Source organism: Phyllostomus hastatus, unplaced genomic scaffold (assembly GCF_019186645.2).
Source record: "Phyllostomus hastatus isolate PE091 unplaced genomic scaffold, TTU_PhHast_1.1 phas_contig_1, whole genome shotgun sequence".
Lineage (NCBI taxonomy): Eukaryota > Metazoa > Chordata > Mammalia > Chiroptera > Phyllostomidae > Phyllostomus > Phyllostomus hastatus.
This window is the reverse complement of record NW_025333498.1, coordinates 21,230,036-21,246,428: the sequence shown is the minus strand read 5'-3', so window position 1 is coordinate 21,246,428 and position 16,393 is coordinate 21,230,036. Positions and strand designations below refer to the sequence as shown.

The window sequence follows — 16,393 nt, the reverse complement described above, 5'->3', positions numbered from 1 at the left end:
TCTAATTAAAACATAATATGGTTTTGGATGGGTTACTCTGGAAGAAGAAATATTTGAATTCAGTTGCAATTCAGTAGGTTAAAGAGTAGAGCTAAAGAATGAAATTGACCTCCATGTAAGATGGTAATTCATTTCACAGTTAGCTTTAGGGGAAAAAACGAAACACAGATTTTTTTAAAATACTCTTTCTAAAGCCAATAAACAACATTTTAACTACAGAGCATATCTACCATGACCCCACCCTCAGTAAGATGAGAAGATAAAGAAAAAAATCCGCATGAATCAGAAACAGGAATGTCAGTTCAGCCAACTAGGCTTCTTTTGAACTGTTGCTACTGCCCAAGCCCTGGGGCTATGCTCAGGGCTCTCCTGGGAGCACCTGAGACACTGCCTGAGGATCATTGCTGCAGAAGGCTCCTAAGAATATTTGAAAACCTAACATCAGCCCCATGGTTTGAACTTACCTTAAACTATCCCTGTAGCTCCCTCCACTAAAGCTCTGTCTGCTCTCAAGTAAAGCACCTTCGGTGTTATCTTTTCCTGTTAACACAGCATAAGGGATACCTTAGTGCATGCCATAAGCAGAACCATATCAAAATAAAATTATTTACTCTGCCTGCCTCATGTACCATTACTACGTCTGATGCTAAAACATTCTGTTAACTTTATTGCAATAATTAGCACTTGTCCAGCACCTCCTAACAAAAAATATTTCAAAATACTCAGCAACACTGAATCTTTTGAACTGTATATATATTAAATAGCTAATATGTTATTACCACAGAAATAGATATAGCATGAATCATAAAAAAAAACATAAAGAAAGCCCACTAGAAGTAGGGAAAAAAATAATAGACTCACTAATTTTTTAAAAAAAATCATTCAGAATAAATCACACATGTTAAATGCATACAGTTATATACAGTTAGACTATAGAGTTATACCCAGTGGAGTTCAAAAATTGATATGTGATATGGTATAGAAAGTATGGAGTGGTTGACTGATACAGGTTGGGATAAACTACCAAATCTAAAAATTTAGGTTGAAAAATTCAGAAGGTGTACTAGTACCTGAAGTATCTACTTACATTAGTAAAAATAAGCACAAAATATTTTAGTCATTGATTAATTCACTCAACCAACAAGAATAACACTCCTATTGTATGCAGGGCACTATAGGAAACCTCTCTTATTTGCAAAGTTTGGGGGAAAGGGAGGAAGATGGAGTTGAATATTTTTTCCACAGAAGACCTGGGTTCTAGCTCTATTTCATGAAGTAACTGAACCTCCTGACTCCTGTTCTTTTATCATTTATATAATGCATCCAAGAGCTTTTGGGAGAACAAATAAGACAGTTTATGTTGAAGTGCATGGAAACACATAAAGCATTATATATGTTAACTATTTAACATAATGTATAAGCATAATGAAAAAGTCACTTGCCCTTTATGCCCTCTTCATTAAGGGTTTGATCTCCTTGACTTTGCAAGGTCACCAGAGTGAAGTAAACTCCTTTCCTGTCCAACAGTTCTTCATGTGTGCCTCTTTCCACTGCTGTGCCATGTTCAAAACCTATAATGACATCTGCAGCTCGTACTGTGGATAGGCGATGAGCGACTGAAATGATTGTACGCCCTTGCTGCATCTGTAACAATGGACAGTGTGCCGTTAAATGAGACTGTAAGATAGAGCTGACATTAATGTTTGGATCATTTCAGAATCTGCAAGTAAGTCAGAACCTTGGTCCCTGGGAAAATCCTTAAATAGGCCTTAGAAATGGCCAGTACACTTTCTCACATTGCTGTTCCATTGCTGCTATTAATCAACAGCTAAAAACAAAAAAAGGGAATGTAAAAGTCACATGTTTTAAGTTATTAAAACATGTTTTAAATTTAATTTTAAGTCACATATTTTAAGTTATTAAAACATGTTTTAAATTTAATTTTAAAGATTTTAAATTTGATATGTGTGACTTTTGGAAGCAAATCCTGTGTCTTCTGTTCAACTGTGAGGAACACTGTAGTCAGCCAATGTTTCCCAAACAGTCAGACTGCATACACTGACTCATGTCGCCTCTCTCTCTCCAGCTCTCCCTCTCTCCTCTCTCAAACAGCAGCCTCTCTAAAGCAGCACAAACATTTCCACATGCAAAATAAACTCAGACTTTCAACAAACCTTACTCAATGCCTCTTGCACCATGGCTTCACTCTCATTGTCCAGTGCTGAAGTAGCCATGTCAAAAAGCAGGATCTTGGGATTTCGGACAAGGGCTCTGGCAATGGCTATTCTTTGTTTCTGGCCACCACTCATCTGGCCTCCTCCTTCTCCAACGAGAGTGTCAAATTTCTGGGAAGAAAGTGATACCAGTAACAACAAGGAAGAATTTGATAATTCCTGACAGTAACCCATCAGGAGGTCCTTTCTAGCTTCCTCCTCAAGCATGAATCCACATAGGTCCAGCTTTTACTAAGATGCCCTTTCCTGAAACAGGTTGTCTCATCAATATTTGTGTGTAAGATAAATAAATTGATTTATTCTTTTATTTCAAGATTCACTGGCTGTATAAATATTTCTGTTTAGCTCAACCTCAAATAAGATGTTTCCACCAAACTAAAAGTTGATTAGAGTCTTGAAAATCCATTAGAGGATTAAAGCACATATCAAATCTTGTTTCTTTTCTCTAGCTAGACAACAGAGAAAACACAATGCTAAAGCTGTTTTTATATTGTGAATAAAAGACCAAACTATCTTTATAATCATTACCATTGACAGCAAATAGTTACTGAATATCTTGCACATGTAGCATTATATTGGAACAACAAAGCATTGATGTCAGACTCTTCTCTTGCATATTAATAGTCAACACGAGATGAACACCCACCATATACAAAGAAAGCAGAGAACTGAGCTCTTTACACATTTTCTTATTTAGTCTTCACAGATGCCCCATGAGATAAGTACTGCTATTCTCCTCAGTCGATGGATAATGAAATGCTGGGGTATAAGCGGGTAAAGTAACTTCCCCAAGTTTACAAAGCTTGCAAGTAGAGAAGCTAGCATTTGTATGAAGGCATTCTGATGCTAAAGCTTTATACACTTTAACCACTACACTATGTTAAACTCACAGCTGTAATCCTATCCATACAGGACATTTAGAAAGTTCACTAGAAAGTGTTTTAGAGGGGGCAAAACAGGGGTGGGAATGGGGGACATCTGTAATAGTTTCAACAACAACAAAAAAATAAAAATAAAATAGTGCTGGCTTAGAAAAAAGAAAAAGGGAGGGAGGGAGGAAGAAAGGAAGGAAGGAAGGAAAAAAAGAAAGTGTTCTGGAGCACAGACTCTGGAACCAGATCCCTGGTTGTGAACCTGATCTCTCCTGCCTTGAGCAAGTTACTGGACCTCTCAGAGCCTCAGTTCTCCATTTGTGTTCAGGAGAATAATAGTAGCTGCCTGGAAGGATGGTTATGAGGGCTAAATAGATGCAAACTGCTCAGAACAATGCCTGGTTTGTAGTAAGCACTATATATGTTTTAACTAATAATAACCCTTCTTTGATTTAGCTAACCCTTAGGAGGAAAATCCATGTAATAATATGGGATTGGTTATGTTGGCATTGTTGCTTAAAATGAAGATAAAGGAGGAATTTTTGAATATATTAGTACAGTACTGAGGACACCTATTAGCTGTCTAAGCACAGGAAAATTAAATGACAATGGGAGATATCAAAAGAAGATTGTGCAAGTTATTGCCACATAAATTTATCATCTGCTTAGAAAAATGCTTAATGGAAAGAATAAGGAAATTGTATCTATGTCAAAGTGAACTTTTAAAAAAAAGTCTCCCAATTTGGAGACTTTTAATAGATTAATAACAGTTTCAGCCCTGGCTGGCGTAGCTCAGTGGATTGAGCGCTGGCTGGGAACCAAAGTGTCCCAGGTTCGATTCCCAGCTAGGGTACATTCCTGGGTTGCAGGCCATAACCCCCAGCAACCGCACATTGATGTTTCTCTCTCTCTCTCTCTCTCTCTCTCTCCCTCTCCCTCCCTCTCTCTCTCTCTCCCCCTTCCTTCCCTCCCCCAAAAATAAATAAATAAAATCTTTAAAAAAATAGATTAATAACAGTTTCAAATAAAGCAGAAAACTCATGGTACATTTCCCGGCATGAAGCTGAAATATGTCATTAATAACTTAGGATTCAAATGAAAACAAAGACATATCGTAGAAGTGTTTTTCCCTGTCACGCGTTTCCCCCGGAACGGACGCAAGGGTTACCTGCGGCAGAGCCATGATGAAGTTGTAGGCATTAGCTTCCTTGGCAGCCCGGACTATGTCTTCCATTGTGGCGTCTTCTCTGCCATAGCGGATGTTCTCGGCGATGGTGGTGGAGAAGAGCACGGGCTCCTGCTCCACAATTCCAATCTGAGCTCTGAGCCACTGAATGTTAAGGGAGCGGATGTCATGGCCATCCAAAGTCACCTAGAGAGCATGAGCACATCACCTGTCTTGGATTCCCTTAGGGAACTGAATCATAATGCTATGTTGTACTTAACCCGTGGGGAGAAAAGAGAGAGACCAACAAGACTGTAACAGAGGCAGATCCTCTCAGAGTGTGGTTGCTTATATAAGAATGATTGACAGTATATAACTGAAATCAAATAGAGCTGTAGGTTCATTGTAGAAACACAAATGATGTGAAAGATCACTTAATAAGATTAGCAAAAGGTTTTAGTTTCTCAGTAAAGGATAGAATCAGCTACTCAATGTACTTTTAATACTTTTACTATGTTTTGACTTGTGACCTAAAATGGACTTCAAAAGATGCAATGAAAATAAGCAATAATCACTATCATTGTATATCCTTATGACCCCTATCTTGTATATATGTTTTACAGTAACTCTTAACTTTCTGGCCAGATTCACCAATTACCACTTTGGTGTCCAATAGCAATTGAAGCTATCAAGTGGAATGAGAAAATTAAACTTATATTATTAGCAAAAATATAAAAATCTTACATCAAGAAGCCATGATTTTTGCATATTGAGAGTGTAGTTATGCAGGTATGTGCAAAAAATATCCAATCAGAAAATGAAATGTCTGTGATGAAGGAAAATTCTGGTTCCTTTGCCATGTTAGTGTAGCAGGACACACACTATAGAGAATGCATTACATTGAAGTCTTTAATATGTACTCCAATGACTCCACTCCAAAGCACTAAGCAGATGTTGACAGGAGTAACTTAGAGAGTGAAAAGCCTTTGGCAACCAGCAAACCTGGGATTAAATCAGGGGCAAGTCTCAATCTCCTCTGACTTTTTCCACATTTGTAAAATGATGTTTACCTTTTGCAATCATTGTGAAAATAAGTAATCATTTTATTAGGTACTTGAATTATAATATATGATAAATGGAAATTATTAATATTTATGTCTTAGTTTCATTCTATGTTTATAATCAAACATGCAGAAAAAAAAAGTAAGTAGCTTCTGATATATAATATTTTTTAAACCTAACTTCTCAAAGCAGTAATCAATAAGGTAAAGTTAAAGGAGTTCATCATCACCAAGCTCTTATTATATGAAATGTTAAAGGGACTTATCTAAGAAATAGAAGATCGGAAACTATGAACAGTAAAATGACAACAAACTCATAACTATCAACAACTGAACCTGAAAAACAAAAAACGAAGACTAAGCAAACAACTAAAACAGGAACAGAATCACAGATATGGAGATCACATGGAGGGTTATCAATGGGGAGGGGGAAAGGGTAAGATGGGGGGAAGGTACAGGGAATAAGAAGCATAACTGGTAGGTACAAAATAGGTGGGGGGGGGGCAGATTTAGAATAGTATAGTAAATGGAGAAGCCAAAGAGCTTATATGTACCACCCATGGACATGAACTAAGGTGGCAGGGGAGGATGCTGGAGAAGCCGGGTGCAGGGTGGAGTGGGGACAGAGGGGGAAAAATTGGGGACAATTGTAATAGCATAATTAATAAAATATACTAAAAAAATGAGCTGTTCCATTAGTTCTAGCCATGTAAACTTTCCTATACTTAGCATTTGAAAAACTTCAGGAGAACAATAATAATTCTGTTATAATACAAAGAAATAAATGAAAACCTTGGCTCACTGAAGAGGCAGCAGTACTGCTTTGAATGCACCTGCACAGTCAGTCCCATCACTGGGCGAGTGGACTGGTTCTTCAGTGAACACGGTCATGCCGGGAATTAGTGCAGCGAGTGAAAACATTGAGTCAACTATGTGTGTGTCAGGATGGCCTCGGTGTGTGCTAGGCTTTTGTGTTTGAGTACGTTATCACCGTGTGCACACTCCCACCCCCTGTACCGAGAACTTTCTGGAAGACACACACCATGCCTTCACTGGGGTCGTAGAATCGCTGAATGAGCTGCAGGGCAGTGCTCTTCCCAGACCCACTGGGTCCTACCATAGCTGTCACCTCCCCAGACTTGATGACCATGCTGAGGTTATTTAAAATCTGAGAGAAAAGAAAAGAACAATGTTCAGATTGTTGGCAATAAGGCTACAAGTTAGGATGCTTTGTGAGGACATTGTGTTTGTTTACTTATGAGCTGTAAGCAATGCCCACGGGTATCCATGAATAAGCAGAAAATTTCTAAACAGTGCCTAGGATGAGGTTTTAGCATTTAGCATGCTACTGATGATTTGACTGATAGCTGTGCCCATCAAATAAATTGATATCTAATAACCCTCGAAGTTAAAGTAAATCAACCAGGCCTAACTTTTAAATGTTCCAGGATTTAATTTGAAACTTTTTGGACATACCAGGATATGCCAAGAAAACTGTCCCAATTAGTTAAGGGAAGAAAGCCATCAGGTTAGAAATATAATACTAATTTACTGACTGCATATTAATAATAAGCCAGTGTGCAAGGTTAAGCTGTCATACACTTGCATTGTGTGTGAACATATTATTTGAGTGGCTGTGATATGTTTGCTGGGTGCAAAGCTCTAGGTAGCAAAGTTCAAGGTAGAGAATGAATGCTGCAAAGTCTAGAAAGGGAAGCACGAAAAGTAAATCAAAACCGTCTGTTGGATATTTTCACCAGTTCAGTGGTAATTTTTGTACTTATTTTGTAGAGCTGCTTTGGGGTCCTCTGTGTGACTAGAGGGTCAGGCTAACAAATTTTCACTTACTGGACTGTAATCTCCACCTCCCGCCCCGCCCCTCCCCCTCCCGCCCCGCGCCCGGCAGGCAGGCATTGAGTATGCTGCTGCTGCTTCTTTTTTGTGTTTAACCACTGTAGTCTCAGGACATTGTGGCGCCCGGCAAGGCTAAATGCATACACGGGTATGAATGAAGAATATTTATAGATCTAAGTAAGAAGATATGTATTAAAACAAACTTTTGGTATCGGGACTAGAAGGTAAAGCAGAAATGAAATAACTGTGTTTCCATTTAACTAGTATTTGTTGAATAGCTATTCTAAGCTGGTTCTGAACAAATATTATAAAAGAACTTTTTAGCCATCCCTTCAAAGATCTTTACTGAGTGAATACTACTTTGTGATTTGTATTTCCCAAAGTACTTTCACATGTTATGACAGTGAATGTTTATATATATATATGTAATATATAACATTAATCAAATATATTTCATAATGTAATAACATATATGTACTTATGCTTTACACATACAATATGGATGTATGTATGCATGTGTGTTATAGGTATGTGGTATCAAAATTAAGTTGCATGAAATTTAGTTCTGCAGGGATAACAGAAATATTAAGAAAGGGTGGCTAGAGATACTCTGTTCAAAATGAGGAATAAGTCTTATTTCAAAGCCAATTCATTCAGGGAAAGTAGATCTCAATTTTCCTATAGAGTAAATTGCCTTTAAAGATGTTTGCTCAGTAGGTACAGGAAAACTGAATTTTCTTCACCATGAGTGACATATGAACACATCACAAGATCACCTTCGCATGGAGGACTGATCTAGTAGCCCTGTGAAATCACAGATAAGAAGGAAATAACTGCGGAGGCAGCGGCTCTCCTCCGCCACCTCATCCCTTGCCCACCTCGAGTATGCCGCTTCTGCTGTCACTACGGAGCAGTTGGGCACAGCTGCACTCCTTCATTGCTCTGATTGCCTTGCAGTTTTCGGAGCCTGTGGTTGCCATGACAGGACCCGGCACACTCAGCTCTGCAGTTCATAAAGTGCACTTCGCTGGAATGTGCTTCCAGACTGTCCCCACCAGAGGAACTTGCACAACGTTGCGTCACAAAGGAATGTGGTTTGGTGCCTGGGAAGTGACACATCACCCAAGGGCACTTCCAGAGAAATGTGCTCCTTTCCCGTGTTGCTGGAAACTGAGTCATGCTTCAGAAAAACTAGCAATGTGTGGCTCTGGAAATGAATCATCAAGGAAGAAAATGCTGCTGTTCCTGGAGAAAAGATTGGCACTTACCTTCACCTCCAGCCTGGAAGGATAGCGGAAGGTCACATTACGGAATTCAATTTCACCTTTGATTCGATCCAACTTGTAACCATCTTCTGACATGCAGTCAATAACAGGTTTCTGGAATGGAATATAAAAGGGAGACAGCAACAACATGCATTAGATACATTTACTGTCCATCTCAATTGAATTTACTCATAAAGGAGAATAATAGCCAGGTAAAACATTGCAGAGACACACTAAAGATAAGTTGCTTCCACATTAAGTAATTATTAATACTAGTAATAATACTCACTACTACTTATTGAAATATTAATGGGATATTATACCACTATATATTAATAGTGTTATGTTATATTGCACATATATTAATACATATATGCAATATGTATTATAGGTAAATGTATGTTATGTATAACATAAATAACTATAGATAATATAAAATATTATCACTTAATTTAAAATTATATATAATATCACATTAGTTAATTTAATTATTGATACATTACTATGATATTATATACTGATATATAATTAATATATTAGTATACAATATATTAAGATTATCAGGTATTATTATATTATTAAGATACTATAGCAGACAATGTACAAGGTGTTTTAGTATAATTTTTTCATGTAAGTAATTATCAGTATAACCTAACAAGACAGATGATATGGCCATTTTTTTCACTTCAGGAAGTGGAGGACAGGTTAAGTATCTTGCGTAAGGCCACATAACTAGTCAACCAAACTGGGGTCTAACATTTGAGTATCTGTTATAAATGATGATGAAAACCAACTGAATGTGCTCAGCTGGTGTCCTCAGACACTACAAACTTTCAATAGATGTGCTGAATGTCACCTCTGCTGTTGTTAGTGGTGAGCCTAACCTAGAACTTCACCAGGTAACAGTGAAGGTCCTCTCCTGCCGCCAGACACTCCCGGGTCAGCTTCTTTTCTCTTCCACACCAGTGAGAGAAATTCATGCTCACACCTCTCTTTCAAGCTATAGTATAGCCAACTTTCTCCTTGGGTCTTTAGTAAAAATAATAAAATAATTTTTAAATGCCTTAATTTTTTTTGAAATAATTTCAGGGGCCTTTTAGACTCATCATCTTAGTTGAGCATATAACAACCCAAGAATGAGATGGAATCTGGGCTGTTCAACAGGGCTGCGTGATTTTTCAACAATCTCTGCATATCTCAAATACATAAAACCCCCAAGTATAAAAGATACAGTGATGGGAAATTTTCTCAGACAGGTTACATGCCTCATACACAGTGATGACTTGGGAAACCCACAAAGTGCCTCTGGATTTACAGGGCCTCTCTTAGCCGGGGGCATTTTTTTTCAGAGAAAAAAAAATACATTGCCACCATCTTCCCTTTCTGTTCTTGAATTTTGACTTTCTAGCTTGATTCAAGAGATTAACCAGAAAAATCCTAGCCATACTACCAGGGTCCTCTTCAAGCTTGTATAGACTTTCTGTCACATTTAGAAGATAATCCAGTCTCATGAACTTGGCCTTCAAGTCCTGCATGATCTAGTCCCTTGCCATCCGTCCAGCCTCTGTCCTTTGCTTACTCTGCTCCATTACACTGACCTTGTTATAGTCCCTTGCTTTCACCAAGCCCTTTTCCAACTGGAAGCCTTTGTTCCATCAATAACCTTCCCACTCTTACGTCCCATGAACCACCCCCACCCCACCCCCAGTCTCCCTTTGCATGGCCAACTTGACTCCTTTGGTGCTCAGCTCAAATACTTCCTCCTCAGAGATGATGTAATCATCACCACTCAATTTAAAGACTCCTTCCCACCCCTAATTGTTATCACACTGGCCTATTTTATTTCTTTCAGTGTCCTGTTCAATGTTATCTTACCTTTGAATGTGCTTACTCCTTTATTGCCTGTTTCCTAATTACAATATGACAGCAGGATTTTTATTGATTCTGTTTCACTCTTGCATGCCCAGTTCACAATAGGATCTGACTCATGACATTTATTAAGCACAGCTGGATTAAGGGCATTGCGATAGTTCCTCGTAGCTTTTCACACTGAGGGTAAATTCCTCGAGAGTTCATTTCTCTTCCCACACCAACCTGTGAGTGGCCTTTACTTTCGGCTTTCACATACCTGGTCTATTGTCTCAAAAATGCTGGTAGCTGCTGCACGACCAGTTGCAAAGGCTTCCAAACAAGAAGATGCATTGCCAAGATTTAAAGCTCCCACTATGACACTGAGAAAAATCTGATGAGAAGAGATAAACATAGTTTTCATGTGTTTTGGAGCTATCCATGTGAACTCAGAGATTTAAATCAACACAAAGTGGGTTAGAATAGTGATATGATAATTTACTATATAAGTAGCCTTATAATGGTTTCTCTGGTTAAAGGTTCCTTGAAACAACAAAGACACTATGATTAACTTGATTGCCCTAGAGATTGGTATGTGTAATATAGATCTGCTACAACTGCTATTACTACAGTGCTGCTACTAGTATACTAGTTATTAGGATAACTACTGCTACTACTACTAGTACTATACTACTACTACCAAAAATAATAACAATAATAAAGTATGTTTCTGAATGCTTCACCTGTACCACTTCATTTAGTCCTTATAAAAGATGTGTATGGAAACAGATGTGTGTGGAGGTTACAACATATATTAGGTGGTAGAGCAATATCTAAACCCAGACTCATGACTGACATTCTGTTTACCTCCCAGGCTCATCTGCTGGAGATTGCATGCAGGTGGAGTGGAGAGGTTGCTGTGCAGAGCTGGGGAAGCTGTCCTTGACTCACCAGCCCAGCCATCTCACTAGGTTAGGTAGAGGCTACCTGATGATGGCTAGATGTTCCTACCAAGCAGCACTCTGTTTTTATCAGTGCTGTGTATAAAGGAAGAGGCAATGAGGCAACTCCTCACATTGGCCTCTAGGAAGAGCACAGGACTCCTTCTCTCTACCTTTTCAACCACAGATGCTTGCTAGTCTCATGACTCACATGGAGGTTGTTTCAATGGCCACCATCTATCGGGGACTATAGTTATCTGCTGAGCTAAAAGTTGCCTTCTGCATAAATACTGTCTTTTTCAGGTAATCAATTCATCCTAGTCTGTAGTGGTTTCCATGAACTGGATTCTTCCCAGAGTCCCTCTCCACCCTCTCTCTTCCTTATGGCTGGATCATGGGACTTCTCTTAGCCTTGCAGCCATCTCCCTCCCTCTTCAGTAACCTCTCCACTCCACAGGTCAGGATTATGTAGGCCAGCCTCCTTTTGACTTCTCCCTGAATTCCCCATTCAACACATGGGACCAGACATTATCTCATCTGTCCTTCTCATTTCTTTTCCTTGTCTATGGCAGGTTGCTCCTTCCATGGACAGATTACATTATCTTTCAAGACCCAGTTTCATTATCTGTAACCCAGGGATAATGAGAGTATGTATCTCATGGAATTGTTATGAGCATTAAATGAGATAATGCATGTAAAGGTGATTAATCCAGTTCAGCCATGTAAATAATAGTGATGATGGTGATGATGAAATAAGCAAGATTCCATACTTAGGAAGTGAAAAGATGAACAGACAGAATAGTAATTGTGGTGTAATTTGGGTTTAAAACCACTTCATTTAACATCTTTCTACCTGAGCAAAGGAAGCCTTCCATAACACATATGGAAGGCTTCCATAATGATCAAGGGTCAGTAAACATTTGCTGTGAACAGCCAGAGAATAAACATTTAAGGTTTTTCAGGCCAAATGGGCTCTGAAGCATTTACTCAACTGTCCTATCTAGTACAAAAGCAGCCATAGACAATATTAAACAAATGGCTGTGGCTGTGTTCCAATAAAACTTTATTTATAAAGATAGACACCAGACTGGCTTTAGCTTACTGGCCATAGTTTGCTGACCCTTGGTCTAGATTCTAGACTGACTCACAAGGGTCCTAAACTGAGGTTTGGGGTCAAATCCTTGCTCAGCCAGGCTTTGCAAGCATTATCTCAAGCAAAGGTCCCTCTCAGGGTTCTTAGGAGAAAAGTGAGAGATGGGACTGGGGCAAGTACCTAGTACCTGACAATAGTGACCACACATCCCAACAGACCATCATTTCTCACTTCAAATACCACTCATTAGCCTTGTGGACACTAGTGTGAGAAAAGGGAAGACAGCTGGCAAACAGTCTCCCCATGGGGGTGCTGTGCTGGAGTAAAGGGGATCTGTGGCCTTTTGGAAGACAGGTCCAGAGGCAGGAAAACAGTGGTTAGTGGGTCAGGCCCTGGAGTCACAGAGACCTGAGTTCTCCATACTACTTGGCACATATTTCTCATCTTCATTGCTTCATTTCATTTTTAAGTGGTGGTATAATGACATCAATTACACAATGAAGTTGTATTACATATGGTAATTTTATTAAATACCTCATTCAGTGCTTCACACCTTGTATACATTGAATAATGTTCCTCTCTATTACTGCTATTATTTTTTATTATTGAGCCCTGAAAATTAAGAGGGGGATGAAAAAGCAGCCTTCTGGATCATTCAGTTCCCTTTCATCTTTTTTTCTGATAAATCACAGAGCATAATTTTTGTCTGGGTACAAGTGAATCTAATTATAGTCATTTATGTGAACTACTTAGTATTTATGCCCAATTACCATGCAGCCAATAATGATTTTGTGCATCACAAAATGCATCAGATTAATCTAATTGTTAATTAGGTGAGTGGTTGAAACACTCAGTTCATGCATACTCAGTCTTCAGAGTTTGCTGTTCAGAAGTGCAGCCAAAGAGGTGCATGCATGCATGAGTGAAAGAGAGAGAGGAAAGGAGAAAGAGGAAGAAGAGGGGTGAGGGGAGAAAGAATGATCAATGATTATACTGCTAAAGGATGTCTCTCATCTTCCCAAAGAAAAATTTCTTGAAGTATAAGAGGAGGCTTGCAGAAAGAGGTTAGGAGTAAAATGTGAGTTAATAATTGATGACTAATATAGGGAATATAGTCAATAACATTGTAATGACTACATATGGTGCAGGTGGGCACTGGAAATATTGAAAGGAGCACTGTGTAAAGTTTATGATTGACCAATGTGCTGTATACCTGTACACCAATACAAAATAATGTTGAATGTACATCATAATTGAAAAATAAAATTTTTAAAAATGGAAAAAAATGATGACTAAAAGATTAAAGGCATGCAGAATCCCATGTCTGCAAACAGTAAGTACTCAAGAAATATCAATTGAGAGAATAAATTATTTATAGAAGTTATAGCATAGCCCACAATCCAATTGACAGGAAACTTGAAGGTGAGAACTGTTCCTTAAACAAGGAGGTAATTAGACTGAGGTGGCTTTAATGCCTTAGTAGCCTATATAAACAAACCAAAACCTAAGCCTGAAATTCCTCAAGGTTAAGAAATCAAAACCTAAGGACAACCAATCAGAAACAACTAATTAGGCTTCTTCAAATATGGAAACTATTTAAGTTACAACCAAATAATTTCCTCACTTTGCTTCAGCCTCTTCTCTATAAGTCTTTCCCCTCACTTCTATCAGTGAAGCCTTTCCAATGTCTTGTTTTGGCATTGCTGATTGATATTTTTAGGTAGCAGCTAGGAATGAGTGGCCAGAGGGGAAATAAAGGCAGGGCCCTCACCATTACAATCTAACAAAGAACTTAATACAGGAGGCTGGAAGCAAAGGAAGACACATCTCAGCCATGGACCCAGCAGTCCTGAGCCTGATCTGATGATTACCAGGCATCCTGAACAACACTAGCACAACTATGATAGTGCAGAAAGGTGTAAGTCTGTGTGTATCATCTCCACTAGCTGGGAAAAAGAAAAGCTTGAGACTGTGTATTCATCCCAAAGCCTGGAAAGGGAAGGGGCAGGGGTCCACAGTGCCCAAGAAAAGCCCATAAAACAACTTTGGTTGATTGCCTGCCTCCTGTTACATATACAAAGTGAACAAATAGAGTCTGGAGCAAGATAAGGATTCAGACTAATGGACCCCCACACATACATACATCTGGGTAGTCACGTCTTCTCAGGGGAAATCTGGTACCACCCTTACCTGTGAATCAAAATGTAACTTCCTCACCCCTATCCCACCAATTATGTAAGTCCTCAGAACAAGGGACTCATTCTCTTGGCTTTCTTGCCACACGAGGGGGGTTGTGAGGCCCTGGCCACCTGACCTCTGGCCATCTCTTTTTTTGTCCACCCAGGTGCTGGCCACCCAGCCTTTAGCCACTTTGCTCTTGCCACCCTTGCTTTTGCTCTCCCATTAGAAGTTAGCACTTGTACACTTTGCTTGCATGCTAATAGGCTTGCTGATCTGTACTTCTTTACTGTTTTGGCAAGAAGAACCAAGGTTCTCTCACAACAGTATTATTTTTGCTCAAATAAACTCCTAAAAGTTTTAATATGCCTCCATTTTACTTTTAACAGAACCGCAAAAGTGGATTCTTGCTAAAGAGAGTTTTTTAGGATTTTTTAAATTCAGTGTTTCCAAGTGGAATTGTATGTTATTTAATTGCCAATTTGCCAATTTATTTTTTTCTCAATTATTATTTGTGCACACATATGTCCTCTTCTTGCAGGCATGGAATGAAAGGAAGGATGTCTTTTCTCAGTGTATGTACTTCTGCTGAATGAGCAGGTATAAGCAGCTGTCACTAAAATCAACTACTGGTATCTCTAGTTTGGTAAATGCTGGAAGTTCTGAAGATTCATTAGACCAATAAAGAAAAGAGACTTTATACTCAGATTTCAGACCTGCAATATTTTCACTGGCTTTTCAAATGTGTAAAGCTATATCGAGGTTGGGAATGTGGTTAAATTATGATAATGATAACACTTTCCATCTATACAATCCCTTTAAAGTTTATAAAACAGCTTAACATGCATTATCATACTTAATTTTTTAAACAAAGTTCAAGTGATGCCAGCTGTTCATCTTCCAAAGAATAGCTGAATTTCAAAACTCATTCTTAGCGTATTATGCTCTAATGAAATAAAGTCCATGGAATACAATGAATTATGTTTTGACCTCTGATAATCTTTTCTATTTGCAAACAAAATTTCCATTAAACTTTCTCTAGAAATGTATTTCTATTAAAGCAGTAAATCTCAAATCTCAGGCTTTTAGTCAGCAAATTTCTGATATACAAGATTTTGGGTGTCTGTGTTTTTTTAAATTGTTTAATTGGTGCCCATTCTACCAAGAACCTGGAACACAAATATTTTATAGAAGAATTAATATGCTTAAATTAACAGACTTAATTAAATGACTAATAGGCCAAATGAAACATACATTTTACATTTTCCCTTGCTGACCTTGTGTAGAGCTCACTGCGTGAGGGTGGGAAGGCGTGGGAACAAATGGAAATACATGTGAATGCTCAATATTATTCAAGTGCTCTGAAGGAAAAGTTCAGCAAGCTGTACAAGAGAATAAAAGAGTGGATGAGAGGAGAGGGAATTTCAGGGGAAAAGGGTAAAGGGTTTGTAGGAACAATTATAAAGGACACATGGACAATACCTGTGGGGGGGGGGGCGGAAACGGGAGGAGGTGGGGAGGGCTGGGGGGTTGGACTGGGGTGGGGGGAAAAGGCAGAAAACTGTACCTAAACAATTAAAAAATAAATAAAAATGTAAAATAAAAAAGAATAAATCCGAAAAAAGAAGAGTGGATGAGCATGGAAGCCTGGCTGGGATAGTGCCATTCAGCTGAGAATCCCAACAACAACAACAGTTCAGCTGCAATAAGAGGGGCACTGAGCTGAGGAGGAAACGCCCTGAGAGAGGGAGCAGGAGGAATGGCCTTCCCTGACCTGCTACACCTGGGTATCCTGCTAGGCACTGTAAAGGTTCCCTGTCCTCTCCTTTACAACACACGTTAGCATTTGCCACTATGTGATTTATGTGATCGTTTATATATT

General features: G+C 38.8%; 1 protein-coding gene across 4 annotated transcripts in view; it reads right to left on the bottom strand.

The window, feature by feature from the left end:
• Nucleotides 1-16,393, bottom strand: part of ABCB11 (ATP binding cassette subfamily B member 11) — a 98,985-nt gene that overhangs the window by 42,701 nt on the left and 39,891 nt on the right. For 2 of the 4 annotated variants that reach the window (XM_045842402.1, XM_045842465.1), the window contains 7 exons: nucleotides 10,580-10,693; nucleotides 8,455-8,565; nucleotides 6,375-6,500; nucleotides 4,275-4,478; nucleotides 2,175-2,345; nucleotides 1,443-1,644; nucleotides 465-540 (listed from right to left, as the gene is read on the bottom strand). In XM_045842402.1, the coding sequence (XP_045698358.1) occupies nucleotides 465-540; nucleotides 1,443-1,644; nucleotides 2,175-2,345; nucleotides 4,275-4,478; nucleotides 6,375-6,500; nucleotides 8,455-8,565; nucleotides 10,580-10,693 (1,004 nt within the window). Of the gene's footprint in view, nucleotides 1-464; nucleotides 541-1,442; nucleotides 1,645-2,174; nucleotides 2,346-4,274; nucleotides 4,479-6,374; nucleotides 6,501-8,064; nucleotides 8,195-8,454; nucleotides 8,566-10,579; nucleotides 10,694-16,393 lie in introns of those variants that run through there. The other 2 variants (XM_045842431.1, XM_045842523.1) reach the window with 2 other exon arrangements.